General features: G+C 41.4%; 5 protein-coding genes across 9 annotated transcripts; 3 read left to right on the forward strand and 2 right to left on the reverse strand.

Moving 5' to 3' along the window:
- Positions 1-81: 81 nt before the first annotated feature.
- LOC116201146 (18.1 kDa class I heat shock protein-like) lies at positions 82-2962 on the reverse strand. The gene is made up of 2 exons (XM_031532270.1): positions 2291-2962; positions 82-2009 (listed from the first exon to the last, which is right to left on the reverse strand). The coding sequence occupies exon 1, from the start codon at positions 2811-2813 to the stop codon at positions 2319-2321; it is 495 nt and encodes a 164-aa protein (XP_031388130.1). The 5' UTR covers positions 2814-2962; the 3' UTR covers positions 82-2009; positions 2291-2318.
- Positions 472-1378, forward strand: LOC116200642 (UDP-glucose iridoid glucosyltransferase-like). The gene is made up of 2 exons (XM_031531469.1): positions 472-637; positions 999-1378. The coding sequence occupies exons 1-2, from the start codon at positions 472-474 to the stop codon at positions 1376-1378; spliced, it is 546 nt and encodes a 181-aa protein (XP_031387329.1).
- Positions 2963-5900: 2938 nt separating the features above from the next.
- LOC116201395 lies at positions 5901-9467 on the forward strand. 3 transcript variants are annotated; one of them, XM_031532620.1, is made up of 4 exons: positions 5901-6192; positions 6285-6372; positions 6883-8961; positions 9054-9467. In XM_031532620.1, the coding sequence occupies exons 3-4, from the start codon at positions 7096-7098 to the stop codon at positions 9195-9197; spliced, it is 2010 nt and encodes a 669-aa protein (XP_031388480.1). In that variant the 5' UTR covers positions 5901-6192; positions 6285-6372; positions 6883-7095; the 3' UTR covers positions 9198-9467. The 3 variants fall into 3 exon arrangements, with proteins under 3 accessions (XP_031388480.1, XP_031388481.1, XP_031388479.1); XM_031532621.1 differs by lacking the exon at positions 6285-6372 and having other exon boundaries at positions 6883-6918; positions 7037-8961; XM_031532619.1 differs by lacking the exon at positions 6285-6372 and having other exon boundaries at positions 5903-6192.
- Positions 9468-12046: 2579 nt separating this feature from the next.
- Positions 12047-15902, reverse strand: LOC116198923 (mitochondrial import inner membrane translocase subunit TIM10). Of its 2 annotated transcripts, XM_031529193.1 has the most exons (7): positions 15744-15902; positions 15595-15645; positions 15393-15445; positions 14788-14826; positions 14548-14617; positions 13912-13972; positions 12047-12388 (listed from the first exon to the last, which is right to left on the reverse strand). In XM_031529193.1, exons 2-7 carry the CDS (start codon positions 15637-15639, stop codon positions 12222-12224), a joined length of 435 nt encoding a protein of 144 aa, XP_031385053.1. In that variant the 5' UTR covers positions 15640-15645; positions 15744-15902; the 3' UTR covers positions 12047-12221. The 2 variants fall into 2 exon arrangements, with proteins under 2 accessions (XP_031385053.1, XP_031385054.1); XM_031529194.1 differs by lacking the exon at positions 13912-13972 and having other exon boundaries at positions 15744-15901.
- Positions 15903-16042: 140 nt separating this feature from the next.
- LOC116198924 (DNA-directed RNA polymerases I and III subunit RPAC2) lies at positions 16043-17351 on the forward strand. 2 transcript variants are annotated; one of them, XM_031529196.1, is made up of 4 exons: positions 16043-16195; positions 16410-16528; positions 16734-16810; positions 17020-17351. In XM_031529196.1, exons 2-4 carry the CDS (start codon positions 16428-16430, stop codon positions 17130-17132), a joined length of 291 nt encoding a protein of 96 aa, XP_031385056.1. In that variant the 5' UTR covers positions 16043-16195; positions 16410-16427; the 3' UTR covers positions 17133-17351. The 2 variants fall into 2 exon arrangements, with proteins under 2 accessions (XP_031385056.1, XP_031385055.1); XM_031529195.1 differs by having other exon boundaries at positions 16048-16226.
- The last annotated feature ends 196 nt before the right edge of the window (positions 17352-17547 follow it).

The raw sequence follows: 17547 nt of genomic DNA on the forward strand, positions 1-17547 counted from the left end.
AAAGGCAGCGAGGAAATGAGGCAGAGGGCGCAGAAGTCAAAGACGAAGATCGAACATTGCATTGAAAGAGGAGGTTCTACATCTGAATACCCGCTTATAGAGTACATATATTCATTTTAACGGCATAATCAGTTTATCGGATTGAAATCTCGTCTCACTTGTAATGTTCAAATTTAGCAAAGTGAGTCGAATAAAGCCACTGAGACAAAGGCAAAAGGATGAGACAATGCTCCTTGGATACACTTTTGTCACTTACAATATTATATACGTAGACAATATAAATAAAGATGACTAACCAAAGTTCATTTGGTTTTCTACGTCTTTGGTGACCAATGATGCCAGACTAGGGTAGGGTAATCAAAATCGAAAACATCTAGGGACTGCATGATTACATCGCATCCCAGATGTACATGTTTCGAGGGGGGAGGGAGAGGAATAGAGGAGCAGAGACAACACCTTCGTCAGGTGGTGATGGTCCCCCTCCCGTTCCAAGGGGACGTGAACCCGATGATTCAACTGGCTTCTGTCCTCCACGCAAAAGGCTTCTCCATCCTCGTTGCTCACCCACAGACGAACTTCCCACATCCATCAGACCATCCTGAGTTCACCTTCCTCCCTCTGAAGGGCAGTCTCACCAGTACTGCAGTCCCCTCCAACATCGATGTAGCACATCTAATCTCGGCCTTAAATGAGAATTGACAGGCTCCACTCAAAGATATACTAAGATGATGGAGGGAAGGGACAACGATATAGTGATAATCTATGATCGCCTTATGTACTTTGCAGAATCACTGGCCTCCCAGCTAAAACTTCCAAGCCTAATCCTCCAAACAAGCAGCGCAATCAACATGGTCTCTTAGCTCGGAGTTCCACAACCCCTATAGGATGGCCTCATTCCACCACCAGGTTCATAAAAGGTTACAGGAGCTCAATATCTCGCCGATCACATCTTGTACTTTATTCTATGTATGATAAAGCTCGTTGTGCTTCAATTACAGATTCCACGGTAATGGATCTCATTCCGGAGCTTCATCCCCTGAGATTCAAAGACCTGCCAGTGTCCAATTTGAGAAATCTAGAAGCTCTGCTCCCACTTGTGCTCCGAGCGCGTAAAATAGGATCATCCTCCGGGATTATTTGGAAAACCACAGAGTTCCTAGAGCTAGAGTCTTTAGTGGAGCTCCAGCAACAGTTTCAAATCCAGTTCTTACCAATAGGCCCTCTGCATAAGCTTAGCACGGCCTCATCCACTAGCTTCCTAACAGAGGATGCAGGTTGTATAGAGTGGCTAGATAAGCAAGCTCATAATTCTGTCATCTATGTCAGTTTCGGAAGTCTAGCCCCAGTGACTGAGGAAGAATTCACCGAGATGGCATAGGGGCTCGCTAACAGTAAGCAGCCATTTTTGTGGGCAGTTCACCCTGGTTCAGCTCAGGGTTCGGAGTGGACCGAGCGTCTCCCAAAAGGGCTTCTCAATGAAGTCGGAGACAGAGGATGTATCATGAAGTGGGCCCCTCAGAAGGCAGTTTTAGCACACAAAGCAGTCGGAGGATTTTGGAGCCATGGTGGGTGCAATTCAACCATCGGGAGCATCAGCGAAGGGGTTCTGTTAATTTGCCGCCCATATATTGCCGATCAGAAGGTTCACAGAAGGTAATTGAGCCAGGTTTCGGGGGGTAGGCTTCCTATATGAGCCTGAGCTTGGAAGGAAGGAGATTGAGAGACGCATAAGAACTTTAATGGCCGATAAGGAAGGAGAGGACATGAGGCAGAGGGCAGCCGAGCTGAAGAGAAAGTTCGAGATGTGCATTGAAGAAGGGGGTTCCACCTCAAATGCATTGAATGAGCTCGTGAAGTTCATTTCCTCATCACAACTTGACATTCGCCCGACCTCCATTAGCTCCAAATCATCAAGAAGTTCGTCTCATAAGTCCTATCCCGTGCTAGGGAGTCCATCACCAACATCGTCTACATTCGGGGCTAATGGTCGGTAAGAAGCTTCTTCGAGCCTGAGAATTCATCATGTTAAAGCTCAGATTATGATCATTTTAGCAACTTCAAGAGTTTTCCCGAATCTCCCCCACCCCCAACATCAATCTCTGCTGGTGAAATCAAGCTCATCAGATATCTTAAACAGCAACATTACCCATAGTAAATTCATTTCAACATTACATGCGACAGACACTTCAGACGACATTCATAAACTGACGAAAAGGACCCATTCATCCAAAGATCATAACTTTTGCAGAAGCCCACGACATTTATTCAATACATAACTATAGACACATACCCATATTGGCGATAAAAGACAGCAACTCTCAATCCTCAATCTCGACGACCCTGACATTGCTGGGCCTCCTCTCTTCCACATCCTTCGGGATCGTCACCGTCAGCTGCCCTCCTGCCATATCCGCCGTAACGAGCTCCAGCCTGGCGTTCTCCGGCAGCTCGAAGGTGGTGGAGAAGTTCCCGCCCCTGATCTTCAGCACCCTGTCTGCTCTGACCTCGACCACCACGTCGTCCCTGCCCAGGCCCGGGAAATATCCCCTGAACACGTGGGCATCGCGCGTCTCCTTCCAGTCGATCCGGTTGTTAGTTCTCGCCGGCGAGAAGGGCCCGGGGAGGAAGTCGCCGAAGCTGTCGGGGAAGGGGAGAGGGAAGTCGGCGGTAAAGGGGCGCCAGGTGTCAAGGGAGGAGAAGACGTGGTCTCTGAAGCTGTCGAAGGCGTCCCACACCTCCAGAGAGAACGGGTCGCCATCGCTGTCGCCGGTGCCGCCTCTGCGTCTTCGGTCGCTGATCGGAACTATCGACATTTCGCCGGATTCGAGTGAGCCGAGGCTGGGTAAAGGTGAGAGAAAGTGTACTGACTACTGAGTGAAGCAACTGAAGCCGACCGAAACGTGAAAACGTGTGTTTGAGTCTAAGAGTTGATCTTTATTCTGCTCAAGTAAAATCGGATTCACGTAAAAAATAATAATAAGAAACAGATGAAGCCGGAAAGGAAATGGTGACGGTGGGGCCCGCTCGACCTTCCCTCTAGTTCTAGCAGCTTCAGTCCCACCGGCGGGAGTTTTCCCGGATATTTGGGCCTACACTTATACCAACTGACACGTTACTGGGCCTAGGCAACTCAATGGCCCCAAGGCCCAACAGCAATTTATTTTTATTTTTCTTCTCTCAGCAAATCAATGAATGTATATTGATCAAATAACAGATTATATGTTTACTAGCGTAAATAGGCAATTTGGTTTTTGACTTTCGAGAGTTATGTCAATTGGGTTTTTGACTTATTTTTTACATTAGTTTGGTCTTTGAATTTATTCATTTACATCAATTGGGTTTTTAACTCCTTGTTTATATTTGCTTTTTCTTTTTCATTTCCCTTTTTCTTTTTTCCAGCCAAAAGAGAGGGAAAGAGAGAGAGAAGAAGAATAATAATAATAATAATGAGAAAAACGGTATGGGCGCTTCGATAGGGGCTCCACCGCCGAAGTAAACTTTTTGGGGAGGGTGGTTGGGAGATTGCCGGCGGGGGAGCCCCACCCAATCTCCCTATCGTTATGTAAGGAGGAGGAGCTCAGGTGGGCTCCCCCATTGGCGTGAACCTCAAAGCTCCCCTTCCCAAAAAGAAAATTGAAGAATTGATGTCGTTTTGAGTTACAAACTCAAAAAAACGTTGCATTGAAGACCAAAATGATGTGATGGAAGACCAAATTGATGTACTCGGGAGGACTTACATGATACAGTTTTCTCCGATGAGAGATCTAATTGATGTAAGAATAACCAATTTGATGCAATTATAAAAACTGATGATGTAACAAGGAATAAATTTGTGCAAATTGACAAACTCAAGGATCAAATTAATGCAAAAAATAAGTTAAAGACCCAATTGACGTAACGCTCGAAACTCAAAGACCAAATGGCCTATTTACTCATGTTTACTCCTCCTATTAATAAATTAATAATAGAGTCTTAACCTGACCCTCTAAAATAATGTTAGGCCCATCGATAGTGTCCTCTTATCGTAACAAGAAATGGAGTGGGAAATATTTATGATACATAGTATGAAAGTTGTGGAGGGAACCGGAGAAAAGGGGCAACTCTACATATCGGCCCCAAAAATGGCTGCCTAGTTGTGATTGAAGGAATCCGACCAGGCAATACATGGACGAGGGAGTCGCTTATGTGCCGAAACAAAATCTGAATCGGGAAGAATCAAGGATGCCATAAGGTTAATAATGTATGCAAGTGAATCCATTGCCAATTCGTCGCAAACTTTTTCCCTAACATATCCCATACACCGACCGAGTGAGTAAACAACCAAATCAACCTTCCCTATATGAACATACCAACATATATATGTCGATTTTCCTAACATGCCGGAAACGTTCTTACAAGGCTCAATTGGATCAAAGCCAAATGAAGACGATCCAACTTCTTCAGTTCAAACATCCTTTCTGTACTTTGGCTCTAGTAGCTGGGGCAGCCGAAGTAAGACTGATAAGTCCAAGAAAAGGCATGACCTGCCACCGTAGCCCTCCCGACCTCCTCCTGGATCAGACCATCACGATTCACAACCCGATACATTGCCGCCACTGCTGCCTCAATGGCCGTGACAGCATTTTTCTTGCCCTTCTTGTTGCCCTTGACCACAACCAGCTCTGAGGCTGCGACCCAGAGCTTGCCATCCCTCGATTGCAATCTTGGCCCCTCGACCGTCCAAATTGCTCGGCACCTCAAAGGTCTTGGCGGGGAAGTCCTTGAACCGTCTTTGGTAGAGCTTGACCACGAGGGTCCTCCCTTTCACCTTGGCCTTGACCGACTCATGGCTCAGCCCGTGCAGTAGGGCCCAAACCACAAATGCCTCCTCCTGCCAGTAATACATACCATTTTCGGGTGGACGAAAAAGATGGTAATGCGGGATGGACACGATGGATCAATTCTGTCACAGACAAGTTCGGGCATTTCATAACTATGGACCGATCATATTCATGCGGGCACAGTTAATGTCATACGCGCCCAAATATTCATGCATACTAGCAATGATGAGTTTACACTAGTAAGGGTGTTGAGCTGGCCGGGTACATAAGTCAAGTTAGCCATGGTCTGTCTATCGGAGTTTAAATTGATTCGCTGCTCGTTAATAATATTATCGGCATGACTCCGGTAACTTTGCGCACCGACTACTTTACGTGCAAACTGCTCATTACGGGGGATGAAGTCAATGCCAACAATGAGATGAAAGTGATCCTTTATATCTCCATCATATGCCCCTTTTAATTGCCTACCCTATCTCCATCATATTCCACTTGACATCAACGAACTATTTGATGGAAAACAGTGATCCCACTTTTTTCATACTCCACTAAGGAAAAAAAAAGCATGAATTATCCGAAAAAATGCCATGAACAAAAAGTCCCTCTATTTAACATACTAGAGTAGATTTCCTATAAATTCTATTCTAATTCAATATTAGACGAATAGTCGTTCAACGTACGATTAGATGTCACATATGTTCAGCACATGGTCAGTGTAAATTAATCATGACGAACTCCTCAAATTCTTAGGCCCCGTTTGATTTTACAATCATAATTTTAATTTTAACTCAATACACTACACAATAAAAATACACGTTTTCCAAGTCAAATTTATAATCTCATCTCATTTGTCTTTTTTCACAATCAAAATCAAACTTACTTTAACTCTAAAATCAAACGCACCATAAATGCTTATGTTAATCTATTATAAACCAAAATTTTCTGCTCGTCAAACAAAGTTTAGGGGGTCAAAGTTTCATAAAATAAAGTGCATGGGCTGTAATGGAAATATAGTTTTCCCGCTAAGGCCGCGCCATTTTGTTTCGATGTGATGACTGATCGAGCGGTCCTCGCAGGCGTAATAAATCACGACGGTTTCTCGTCTGCTCTGTAATCCATTCACCCCCTGACAAACTCTCTCTCTCTCTATCTATCTCTATTCGCAGTTTCAAGTGGAGCGGAATCCGAAAGCAACCATTGAGATTACGACTTGGTTGGCTGCGATTAGGTCTTCTCCACCTTCCGATAAGCTGCCTCCGTTCGTCTTCTCTCTTACTTCCGGGGAGCTGAGCTCTCAAGCTGCAGAGAAAATGGCGGACTGCGCGAGTTAGGTCCACTTTGATGTCTGAACTATGCATTTCGAGTGTACGGACAGGTATGTGCTACCTGTTCTGTGTTAACTGATTGTTCTGGACCTTGAGAGGCTTCTCGAGCTCGTATTTTGCCTCTGATTCGTGGAGTTTCCAGTTGCAGAGCAATGGCGGGCTGCTTGGATTGGTTTTGGGCCTAATCCGAAACTAAACATTGAGATTACAACTTAGTTAGCTGCAATTAGGTCTTCTCTAACTTCCGAGAAGTTGAAAGCAGTCCGTTTTCGTTCCGAGTCCATTGCGATTACGGCTTAGTTAGCTGCGATTAGGGCTTCCCTAGCTTCCGAGAAGTTGAAAGCAGTCCGTTTTCGTTCCGAGTCCACTGCGGTTACTATCACTTACATTCATAAACACAGTCCTAATAATCAATGGGCTTATGATTATTAATTGTGAAGCATGATGTGTTCAGCTAACCGTTTAATACATGTTTAGAATTGCACTATGTCAGGCCTATGGGAATAGTAGATTACTCATTTGTTCTTGTCCTTAGTCGCCTGTTTCTGCTAGTTTAATATTGGATTTTCTGTGATTTGGAAACTGAACATAGCAATCCGTGGTTTTGTAAATTGATAGCAGAAAGTTTAATGGTTAAATTTGCAGAGTGAATATATAGTCATTGTTGGAGTGATTGACAACAATGTTATCACATCAGGCATGGCGAGAAGGATTTCATTTTCGTCGCTTTTCTTTTTCAGGTTTGAGGAAGGCGTTTTAAAGAGCCTATGGAAAAGGTGCATATTGAGATACTGCGTGAGCTTTTATTCAAAACTGGCATATGCACTACTATTCGAGAAAGAATGCTGAGCTAATCATTTGCCTAATAAAAGGTTCATTGACATGCCATACCAGTCGCTGGGTACCATGGAATGCGGAGAATAAGGAAAAAACACAAGCTAATTCTTCTCTGAATGCGAGATGAAAGGGCTGATAAAAGCATGGATAAAGATGTTGAGCTGGTTAAATATATGTCCAGTTTGCCAAGTTATCTTGAGAGGGGAATAAACACTCAGGAAGGGGCTTTCAATATTGGAGTTCTTGACTGGAGGAACCTCGAAAAATGGCAGCATAATCAAAAGATCAAACTGCAGAGACCTAGGGGGGCTTCTGTATCTTGCAGTGATTCTTCTGCATCATTCTTGACTGATGGATTCCCTAGCCATTCCACATATCATAGCCATTCTGCTGTTCATGAGAAGATGCATGGAGTGCAATCTCATAGAGCTGCATCCAAAGATCTTCATGGTGTCAAATCCGTTGATTGGAATAGGAAAGATAAGATCCAAGGAATAGATCAAACTCTTGAAGACCATGGAGAAAGCCAGGTGGATTCCAGCAAGAGGAATTTACTGGATAACAGAATCCTTCAGAAGAATGATACTTTACATTCTAGAAGAAGTGCTGGATTGGCACATTCTCCTAGGAAAGAGGTAAACTTTCAACAAAGTGGTAATCAAAGGAGAACCCACAAGGTGCAGGAACCAAATGATGGTGCTCTTGAGAAAGAACTGACTGGAAGGCCTGATAGAGTGGTAACGTGCTTTCCCCGAGATGTCCACACCGGTCTTTCAGAAGAATCTGCTAGCTCCACTAATACGTCTAGTACGAGATTAGAGGAAACAAGTCAGATGAGCGGCCTGGAGAAATCTAGGGATTCAGGAGTTAGGTCTGACATTCCACAGTCATACTTCTTGCCTTGTAAACTTGATCGCTATGATTCAGGACCCTCCACATGCAGTTCTAGCAAACCCATAGCAGTGGCTGCTCCAGCTTCCCTGCTCCCAGAGACACCAGCAAGCAAGGATAGGAGGAAATGCCAATTGAGTCCTGGTAAAAGGTCGTTGGAGCCAATATTAAGAGCCGACACAAAAAGTTTGTTTCAAAATATTGAGCCACTGACACGAAGTTCAGTATCTGTGGACAGAATCTCTGGACCGTCAAACTCTCCCAGATTATGGTCCTCTAGACTGAAATGTTGCAGGACTGTTGATGTCATTGATTCACAATTGGGCAAGAGTGGGACTTTTGTGGAAAAAGCTCTACTGCAAGTGGCTTGTAAGAATGGCCGTCCTCTCTTCACCTTTGCACTGAACACTGAAAGTGATATTCTTGCAGCCACAGTAAAGAAGAAGAGTACCTCAAGGAAGAGTAGCTCTAAGTGGTCCTATACAGTATTCAAAGTTCCTGCGGTCAAAAGAGAGAAGGCAAGTAAGATGAAAGAAGGTGGCAAGGGTGAGACTCCGAATTGCTATCCAATGGTGGTGTCTCACCTGAATGTCTCTGAATCAAATTGTTCCAAATCCACCAGACAGAGAGAGTTTGTTTTACTCCCCGCGGAACCAAGAAATGATGAGCTCGCAGCTATTGTTGTCCAGATGGCATCAAGAGCCAACCAAAATACTACTGCTCTACATGGCGGCTATCGATGTGAATCATTACAAGTTGGATCCAAAGGGCATTCACTTAACGTAACACCCTATTCAGATGTTGTTGAAAACGTACAGGACCAGCAGCGGCTTTTTGTCAACAAAAACTGTATGAGTGCAACAGTGATACTTCCAAGTGGTGTACACAGTCTACCAAGCGAAGGAGGGGAACCTTCATCACTCATTGAAAGATGGAAGTCTGGTGGATCATGTGATTGTGGAGGTTGGGATGTGGGTTGTAAGCTTAGAATTCTCGTCAATCAAAATCTTCTCTGCAGTGAGTTGAGTTCATCAAAAGCTTATTATACCTCTGGCGGCTCTGTTGATAAACTGGCTGTCTTTACACCCCAGGTGCTGATCTTATGTCTCCCTGCCCTTGCTTACTTTATAGCACTTACAAATAAATGTCTATAATTAACTATCAGCTGATGCATCTCGAGCAGGTACATGAACAAGAAGACCAGCCTGTTCTCAGCTTGTTCCAATCAAAAGATGGAATTTATTCTGTCGAGTTCAATTCATCGATCTCAGAATTACAAGCATTCTCCATCTGTATAGCTGTATTAGACTGTAGCAGCCCAAAGTAATCAGTATGTGGAGCAAAGGTTAAAAAAATAAAATAAAAAAAGAGATGCGGAAACTCGATGGAGAGTGCAAACTGATGATGCAGTCTCCTGACTGAAGAACTCTCCAATACCAGCCACTTCCACCACTGATTACAGGGAAATATCTTTGAAGCACCGGCTGCTGTTTTTTGGGTTTCCGGTGCTTAATTAAAGTTACTTATGGCCATGGTCATTCTAATTACAATTTGTAACTGTATCTAATAATCTAAGCGTTCATATTTATTCATTGCTTCTTTATTTGCTAAATTTTTCCTAGAATATATATATTAGATATATATATATATATATATATAGTACTAATGGTAATTTAATTTCATAAATAAGATAAGAAAAAAATTATATAAAAGAAGAGAATTTAATACAAGCCTTGAAAAATCCAATAATGTCAAGATTATGTATAAAAAAAATTTTAAAAAAAATTACAATAACAGCAATTTGATTTTTTGTCTTTAATATTATCGCAGTTCATATGGTGTTAAATATTGTCTTATTTTGAGACACAAAAAAATTAAAGAACTCAAAAATTCTACAAAAATTCATCTGTGGAAACAAAATAAAAAAAAATTGAAGAACTCACATTTTAAAGTATAAATATAGGCATAATAAAATAAACTCACGTGCGTGCATGCAAAAAAGTGAATATATATATATATATATATAAAGATGAGATCAATGAAATCTTGTGATTCCTCGGTCACTTTATGAAAAGAGTTTCATAAATTCATAAGAATGAAAGAAAAAAATTCAAACCACAAAATCGGCTTGTATAAATGTAATCGCATGCAGGAAAGAATTTAACGTGAAACAATAAAATTGAACAACTCACCTTCATAGTTAGTGGTAGACAAACTTTTTGAAAGTGCGCTTGATGTAATAGTTTTAAATATATATGGATTATAGATGTCATTTCATATATAGAGAAAGTATCATATTAAATGATAAAAAAAAGGGTGGAATAGAGACAATTACCATTTAGGATTTAGAAGAGAGAAAATGAAATATATAACGGAAAAAAGGAGAGATGGAAATAATAGTTTTAAAAAGAGAAAGTGAAATATATAACGGAAGAAAGAAAATGTCATGTTAGAGAAAAAAGGTGAAATATAGAGCGCAACTAGTATTTAAGGTTTAACGGAGAGAAAATGTCTTGCAAGAAAGAGAAAGTGTAATAAAGAACGGAACTACCATTCATGAATTAGGAGAGAAAGTGTAATAGAGAACGAGACTACCATTCATGAATTAGGAGAGAAAGTTCGAGAAATTTTAAAAAACTCAAAGGTTTGAGAAATTTCACTAAAAAATCGAGCGTTAGGTTATATGGCCGGACCCACCATATAAGCCGCATGACTACTTCTCATAAGACACACACATATATATGTATATATATACACTTATTGTAATCCTAATAATATTTATGTGAATATTAAGCTTTTATCTTAAATAAAACTCAAGATTTTAGAATATTATATAGAAAATAAAATATTATAAAAAACAAGTATAAAAATATTATGTTATGTCGGTTCTTTATAAAAAAATATTCATTTTATTTTCAAAATTTCGTAGTTTATTAAATATAATATTATGTAATCAACAATACTTTTTTTTTTTTGCTAACCTGGGATGTCCAGGTTTCGCTCGACTAATCTCCGGGATTCTGTGAGCCCCGCGACGCACGGAACAGGTAATCACACCAAAGACGCTCCGATGGCTCCAAGGGGTTTCGAATCCGATTGGGTGGCTCCAAGGGGTTTCTAAGGCTATGATACTTGTTAAAGAGTACATCTGGCATTTAGATTTAATGCACTCGTATTATTTATTTGTTTCAGTATTTCACTGATACAAACACGAAAAAAGTTTGCTCTTAACAAGCACCGCAAGGAGGTTACCTCAGTTGAACTTATCCTAGAAATCAACTATATATATATGATTGAGATTAAGATAATGTACATGTGTGCCCCCCCACTTTTGCCTAATTTGAGATCTGATGCATTTGCTTGATAAATGCCGAATTACATAATTATTCCCCTAATACTCTCTCTCTATCTCACACATGCAAATGAGAAAGTATTGCTTAATGGGCTATTTAGTTTGAACTTTCTTAAAAATCTTACTGAGTAGTCGTGATTGAGAATAGGAGGATCATGCCTATATCTGTTCCTGGCCGGCCGACTTTGCCTGATTCGGGTAATGCGTCATCTTCAGGCATCCTAGCTGAAAGTAAAGTAGGACTTAAAATCAATATGTGAGTTCAGGAGCTTTCTTTTGGTTTATTTTCTTTGGAGCACCTTGACTCCCCGGGTCGGGTTCTTTGCCATGTCATTGATTGGTGGTCTTAATACCTACCTGCACAATACAATACATCGGTTCGGCGACCAAAAGAGCTCCTGAAAATTCCCTGACATTGTTTGCTTTTGTGCTTCAACTTCTTTAGTTTATACCAAATCAGTGATTCACTGCTAAAGAGAAGCCACACTTTGTTCTAATAGGTAAGTAGTTCGATTTACTTCGATAGTTTCATTTTAGTAGATAGAAATGAAAGTTAACCCAAATTAGTTTCTCTTGGGGCCCAACCCTAAGCCATTTTCATGCCCAGAAACTGCATGTACTACTTACTACTAGGAGCCCCACAATGTGCAATCTGTTTTTCATCATCGTCCCCATGAACATGATTGATGCAAAAAAATATACGCCAATTTTGTGACGCAGCACCTTGAACTGAATTCTCGATGTCAATAATCGAGTAGTAGTAATACATCAGAGAAGCTTCAACACCCTGATTATGTCCAACTACCAAACCATCAGCCTTGTAGTCAATACATAAATCAATAAAATCAATCTGATTCCATTTCATCAAAATTTGGATAAAACACTGACTATAAATTCCCACAATATATTGTCCAGGAAATTATTCAGGAATTTTCCCGGGATATGTCCATATCAATAACTCTCCTTATATAAGCGTTGTCGATTAAAAATCTAGAACCACTAACCCAGACTCGGTGAAACATGAAAAGGATGAGGCCATGACTCCCTAGCTCTCTCAACAGGGCCCAATCGGCATGTACTAATCCATGGAGAGGGACTGAAACCGCTCACAAACTTTACATTGGTGGCCGGCCAGTACCAAGCAACTGACCAACTAGATTGTTTACCTGTAAAAGGAAAAGAAACAAGAAGAACATGCATGGCATCAGATATCGCTCCACTGAGATTATAGTTACTTCAAATGTTAAAACATAGATAAATGATCTAATATAAGATTTTACAATCTGCACTAACTATCATCAATACTGAAGGAAAACATAGTTTTTCATATAAAGTAAGACAGGGAAATCCTTTTACTAAGACACAAGGTAGAAGCCAGAGACCTGGGACATCTTTTTTGTTGAAACCTACGATAGTACTCGTGAGTCTAGACATGGACTGACATTCATGAACAACGTCCGGATTATAACTCCAAAATAATGAAGAACAAAAAGTCCTTTCACCGAGAGTGTTCTTAGTGGTGCATTTGGCTTCCCAAGTATTTACATTCCATCTCAAATCAACTCAACTCTCTAAATTATAGATAGATTTAAACAAAGGAAGAGACGGTCCGAGTTCTTTGGTTTTAGAAATTTGGCCCAGATTCTTCCTCCTCCTCCCCTCCTGTCCTCCTTCACTTTCCCCTCCTCTGCACTGTGAAGTGAGGGTAGAGACTAAATCGCAGACCTCAGCAAGGCAAGCCTTGAATCTCGTCTGACACCGCTCAAGCCCAGATCTTGTCTACAGACCTTGCTGCCGGGATGATATATTGCCTCCGTAATTTGGTCTGTGACAGGTCATGGTGCACGAATTCATGGCAAAGGCAGTGGTGAAGAGACAGGAAGGAGAGGTCAAAAGCCTCAGCAAAGGGATACAGTAGTTGGTTGGATTAAATTAGTATCTTATTTGTGTGTCATGTGTCTGATCATAGAAATGATTGCTCGGTGCTTTTTTAGCATAAATTATGAAGGATAGCTTCTGAATTGCAGTATCGATTGTGGAGATGCATGTTTCCTCTAAGACTTTATTTCTGGATTACTGGTAGATTGTTCCACCAACACCGAGAGATTGTATAAGGTTTCTTCAAGCTTTCTTTCCAGTCTTTTGGCATTAAAAAACATTTCCATTACGGAAGGCAAATGCATTCTTTTTGTGAAGGAAAATGTGTTTCAATTAGGTCAAATGGGTAAAAGTTGCAGCAAACACACTTTAGCGGCACTTTTAAAGAAAACACTACTTAATATCCTTCTATCAGACAATGATAGCTTGCTTTTTTTTTTTTTTTTGCAGTTGTACTACTTCTTTGTCTATAATTATAAGTTCTTCCCTATTTGCAAGCAGAATGTAGTGATGGAATTGATCTAAACAAGGCAGGACATCAGGATTGTTCTGGTTTGTATGCATAGGTGGACTAGTATGGATAAGCATGTTCAGAATAAGGGCATTCAATGCTGGATTTGATTAACACATCATTCGGATCCAAATTATTAGTATTTTGAGTCACAAACCTCAGGCCATCTATCTAAGCTACAGCTCATCGGTGGCATGGTTTGTTGTCACTGACGACTTAGTATGCGATAGATAGGCCATGTTTCATGATGGCGAGGCGAAGTGAAGAGTGAGAGTGAGGGAGAGGGAGAGGGAAGATCACCTAAGCGAGGGGATATAGAAGTCTGGACTCTGGTGCAAGTGAGAGAGGCTCGAGAAATATTCTAGAAGAAAACGAAAATTCTGGGTTCAATTACTAGAATTATGAGTTGAGATGAGTTTATATGAACGTACATGAGATAATCATTTTTGAAAAACCAACTGCACCTTCAAGTTCAAAAATAATTAGCAAATCTCTATAAGTAATTCAATGCTAAGATGGAGACTAAGTATGTTGAACAAATAAATCTGCATTAACTACAATGAAAAGGAATGATCTAAGAACCTAAAACGAAAGAGATAGTAATGATAAAAGGGTGTCAGCAAAACGGTGCAAACTACAAGCGTAAGATAATAAAAATCTTGCATTGGATTACCACAACCTTCCCCATTATTTCAAATAGTAAAAAAATGCATGACAGCGATAATCACCTACAGGATCACTATATAATAAAATTATCAATAGATCCCATCATTAGATTACTCGAAAATTCTATAAACTCCCTAAATACCAATTATATTAGAAAAAGAAAGGATGACAGACACATACAAGAGTATTGTTTGGCTATACATCACTGCAGTTGCAAGAAACTGGAATCAGCTTGCAGTTATTTTCAGCAAAGCAACTTCACGTACTTACCTGCCAGTATTTTGATACACAGCGATCAATGCAGCTATTTTCTCCCATGTTTAGCTCGGATTCTTTATACCTGGAACCAGATGGAACATGATCAATATCGACAGTGCTACAATGGGAACAACTCTGCACAGAGAGCTAAACTGATCGATAAGGAATGAAGCCCAAACAAATGTTATGAAAGTTATAAGAAGTGAGACATCATACGAGCCTTTAAATTAAGAAAACAAAAATGACACGTACTTCTTTTCGACACACTTATTGAAGCACGTGCTTGTGAGCCTGCATAAAGAAACAAAAGGAATTCCCCTTAGGAACTTGGTTACAAAGCTGTCAAAAACATTGACGTGCTAATTATCATCCATAGTCATAACCCACAAAAATATATGGGCTTCTTTTAAGAAAGTGACAGGTGTCCTATAAAAGACTGTTCCATGGGAACTTGAATATGAGGATACTACCATAAGAAGAAGATACCTATGTGAACATCTCATTTCTTCCCCATGATTTTGTCAACCTTACGTATTAGAAGAGCACAGACAATCCACTAAGATCATGATACTATGCGACCTATTTAATGGCATCAACATCAGCCGATTCTAATCCGCGAAATGGCCCCCATGCAGCATAATATCAATGTAATTTGGAGCTGGAGGAATGCTCACAGCGCGCAGAAATTGCCTACGAACTTCTTAAAAAACATCTCATGACACAACCAACAGAATTGTCGAATATTTTCAGTAATTTGTTCAGTCTCGAGAGAATTCAGGAGCTGCATCAACTAAATCTAGAGAAATTATATGAGGGCTTATCTCGGTTTTGAGTAAGTTCACAGTAGCGGTACATACTTGTTAAATAATTCCACCCTATACTCCATCTCCTTCTCCGCCATGCCAAAGATCTGCCAAATCCACAACAATCTTGTCACAATTAAACCAAAGAAATTCCTGAGAAATTTGGACTCAGCAACGTTGCCGTCTGTGGTCTATTGACTAATTCTAGCTGAAATTAAGGCCAATACGATCCATCTCAGCAGCGAGAGATTAGTACCTGCTCTTTCTCCAACGCCGATGGTCCAGCATTGCTCGCCGCCATTAGAACCTGACATCGTCGGAGAAACTCAGCAAAATCAGCTCAAAAGGGAGGAAGAAGCAAGCTAAGAAAAAAATCTGAGAAAGCTTCAGTTCACTGTGACGTACCGCTGCAAGAAGAACAGATCAACAATGTCAGGGTCGCGACGGATGAGAGAATGCAAAATCCTCGAGCTTCGCGGGGTAGAGGTAGCTAGAGAGCGCGCGCGTTAGGGTTTTAGGAAGGAATTGGGGGTACGGACTTATATAACGTGGGCCAGTTAAGCTATGAGTTGCCCAATCATAGCTTGCCACGTAAACCAAGCTCACGAGCCCCACCGGAGGCAGTAAGTTCATCGAGACCGTCCATTTTCCCTTCCCAAATATAGATCGATCTGAGCAGTCCATGCTGTGCGATAGATCATAAGAATTTTCAGTCTGAGCGGCACTGGAAAACGGAACAATCAAACCCTATAAATCAGTTCGACATAGCCGACGAGTAGCCTCGACGGCCGACAAGCTGATACCGGCGACGGTGACGGTGCAGTAATCCCTCCACTCTCCCGCTCTCTCTGCCGCCGGTAAGCTGCTGCCGGTCACGGTGACGTTGACGTAATCCCTCCCTTCTTCCCTGCCCTCCCCCTTCTCTCTCTCTCGCGGGCTCTCTCTGTCTCCATGTGAAGAGTAGCTCGGTTAAGGCGAAAGAGTTTGATCTTGTCGTAGTATGATACTCGTTGTGCGCTGTTCTGTTTCGAATTCATGTGCTTGAGATTGCTGGCCTACATGTTGTTTCAGGGGGGCCGAAGCCGGACAATGGAGCACACTTCTTTCGGGGACCAGCGGAACGCGACGTTTTCCCTCACCGAAGAGGATCACACTCTCGCTAATGCCCTCAGGTTCACCTTGAATCAAGAGTAAGTGAACTCTTCCCTTCGATATTCTATCCAGTTAGCAGCTGCTGAATCTTTTGTGTTGGCATCTAATCTTGAGATTTATGGAGTTTTTTTACGAGCACTATACGCCCCATATACCCCATATGGAGTATTAGCTCGCCCGAAAACTTAAACTGTAATGCTCTTGTATTACGAACTTGAATGATCTTGACCTCTCATATTACAGTCCAAGGGCTCTCTTCTGTGGTTATAGCATTCCTCATCCTTCGGAAGCTCGAGTTAATGTCAGGGTCCAGACTACAGGTACCGTGTTCTCTCTCCCCCTCTCTCTCATATTATGTGTGAGGTATGATCAAGACGAGAAAATTGATGGCTGCACTCTTTGAGTATTGATATGATCTGCTTCCTTAAATGGGGACTTCTAGGTTACCTTTTGATGAATTCTCCAAACTGAAGCTGCCTGATGCACTATAGAGTTTCTGAATTGAACTGTGTGAATGGGAATTTGACAGGTGAACCAGCAAGGGAGGTGTTGAAAGATGCTTGCCAAGATCTCATGTTGATGTGCCAGACCGTAAGGAGCACATTTGACAAAGCCGTTGCTGATTTTAAGAAGAATCCTTGAGGGAGTTAATATCGGAATCATTCATCATAGAGTATCTTTGAACCACCAATTTTGATTAAATAGTTAGACCTGTTATGTAACATTTGGCTCGGGTTATTTTATCGTTCATACTTCGCTCACCACAAGATCCTTACTCAAAGCACAGGCCATGGTGCGTGCCATGGACTTGGTGAATGCAAAAACATGGACTTGGTGAATGCAAAACGCAGATTAGATGAATATCGGAATTGTTCATCACTGAATATTTGCACCGGATTCACTTGTCAGAAGAAGAGGCTAACCAAAGCACAGGAAACAATGGGTTTATTTATCAACGTCAAGATTGGGAAGCTACTTTTTACTGAGTTAGGAGGAACCCGGAACAAAAATATCCACATAAAAAGAGTTATAAGGGTTGTATGGTGCCATGGCAGAC

Source organism: Punica granatum, chromosome 3 (genome assembly GCF_007655135.1).
Source record: "Punica granatum isolate Tunisia-2019 chromosome 3, ASM765513v2, whole genome shotgun sequence".
In the NCBI taxonomy this organism is placed as follows: domain Eukaryota; kingdom Viridiplantae; phylum Streptophyta; class Magnoliopsida; order Myrtales; family Lythraceae; genus Punica; species Punica granatum.

What these genes read in the sequence shown, in the direction of transcription:
- LOC116200642 (XM_031531469.1), top strand. Translation starts at nt 472, where the DNA reads ATGGTCCCCCTCCCGTTCCAAGGGGACGTGAACCCGATGATTCAACTG. An exon ending in TCTGAAGGGCAGTCTCACCA is followed by an intron (nt 638 to 998) that starts GTACTGCAGTCC and finishes CTTCAATTACAG; the next exon opens with ATTCCACGGTAATGGATCTC.
- LOC116201146 (XM_031532270.1), bottom strand. Translation starts at nt 2,813, where the DNA reads ATGTCGATAGTTCCGATCAGCGACCGAAGACGCAGAGGCGGCACCGGC.
- LOC116201395 (XM_031532620.1), top strand. Translation starts at nt 7,096, where the DNA reads ATGCGAGATGAAAGGGCTGATAAAAGCATGGATAAAGATGTTGAGCTG. An exon ending in TGGCTGTCTTTACACCCCAG is followed by an intron (nt 8,962 to 9,053) that starts GTGCTGATCTTA and finishes CATCTCGAGCAG; the next exon opens with GTACATGAACAAGAAGACCA.
- LOC116198923 (XM_031529193.1), bottom strand. Translation starts at nt 15,639, where the DNA reads ATGGCGGCGAGCAATGCTGGACCATCGGCGTTGGAGAAAGAGCAG. An exon ending in GTGTATCAAAATACTGGCAG is followed by an intron (nt 13,973 to 14,547) that starts GTAAGTACGTGA and finishes GTTTTCTTCTAG; the next exon opens with AATATTTCTCGAGCCTCTCT. An exon ending in TTCTATATCCCCTCGCTTAG is followed by an intron (nt 12,389 to 13,911) that starts GTGATCTTCCCT and finishes TTCCTTTTACAG; the next exon opens with GTAAACAATCTAGTTGGTCA.
- LOC116198924 (XM_031529196.1), top strand. Translation starts at nt 16,428, where the DNA reads ATGGAGCACACTTCTTTCGGGGACCAGCGGAACGCGACGTTTTCCCTC. An exon ending in AGGTTCACCTTGAATCAAGA is followed by an intron (nt 16,529 to 16,733) that starts GTAAGTGAACTC and finishes CTCATATTACAG; the next exon opens with TCCAAGGGCTCTCTTCTGTG. An exon ending in TGTCAGGGTCCAGACTACAG is followed by an intron (nt 16,811 to 17,019) that starts GTACCGTGTTCT and finishes GGAATTTGACAG; the next exon opens with GTGAACCAGCAAGGGAGGTG.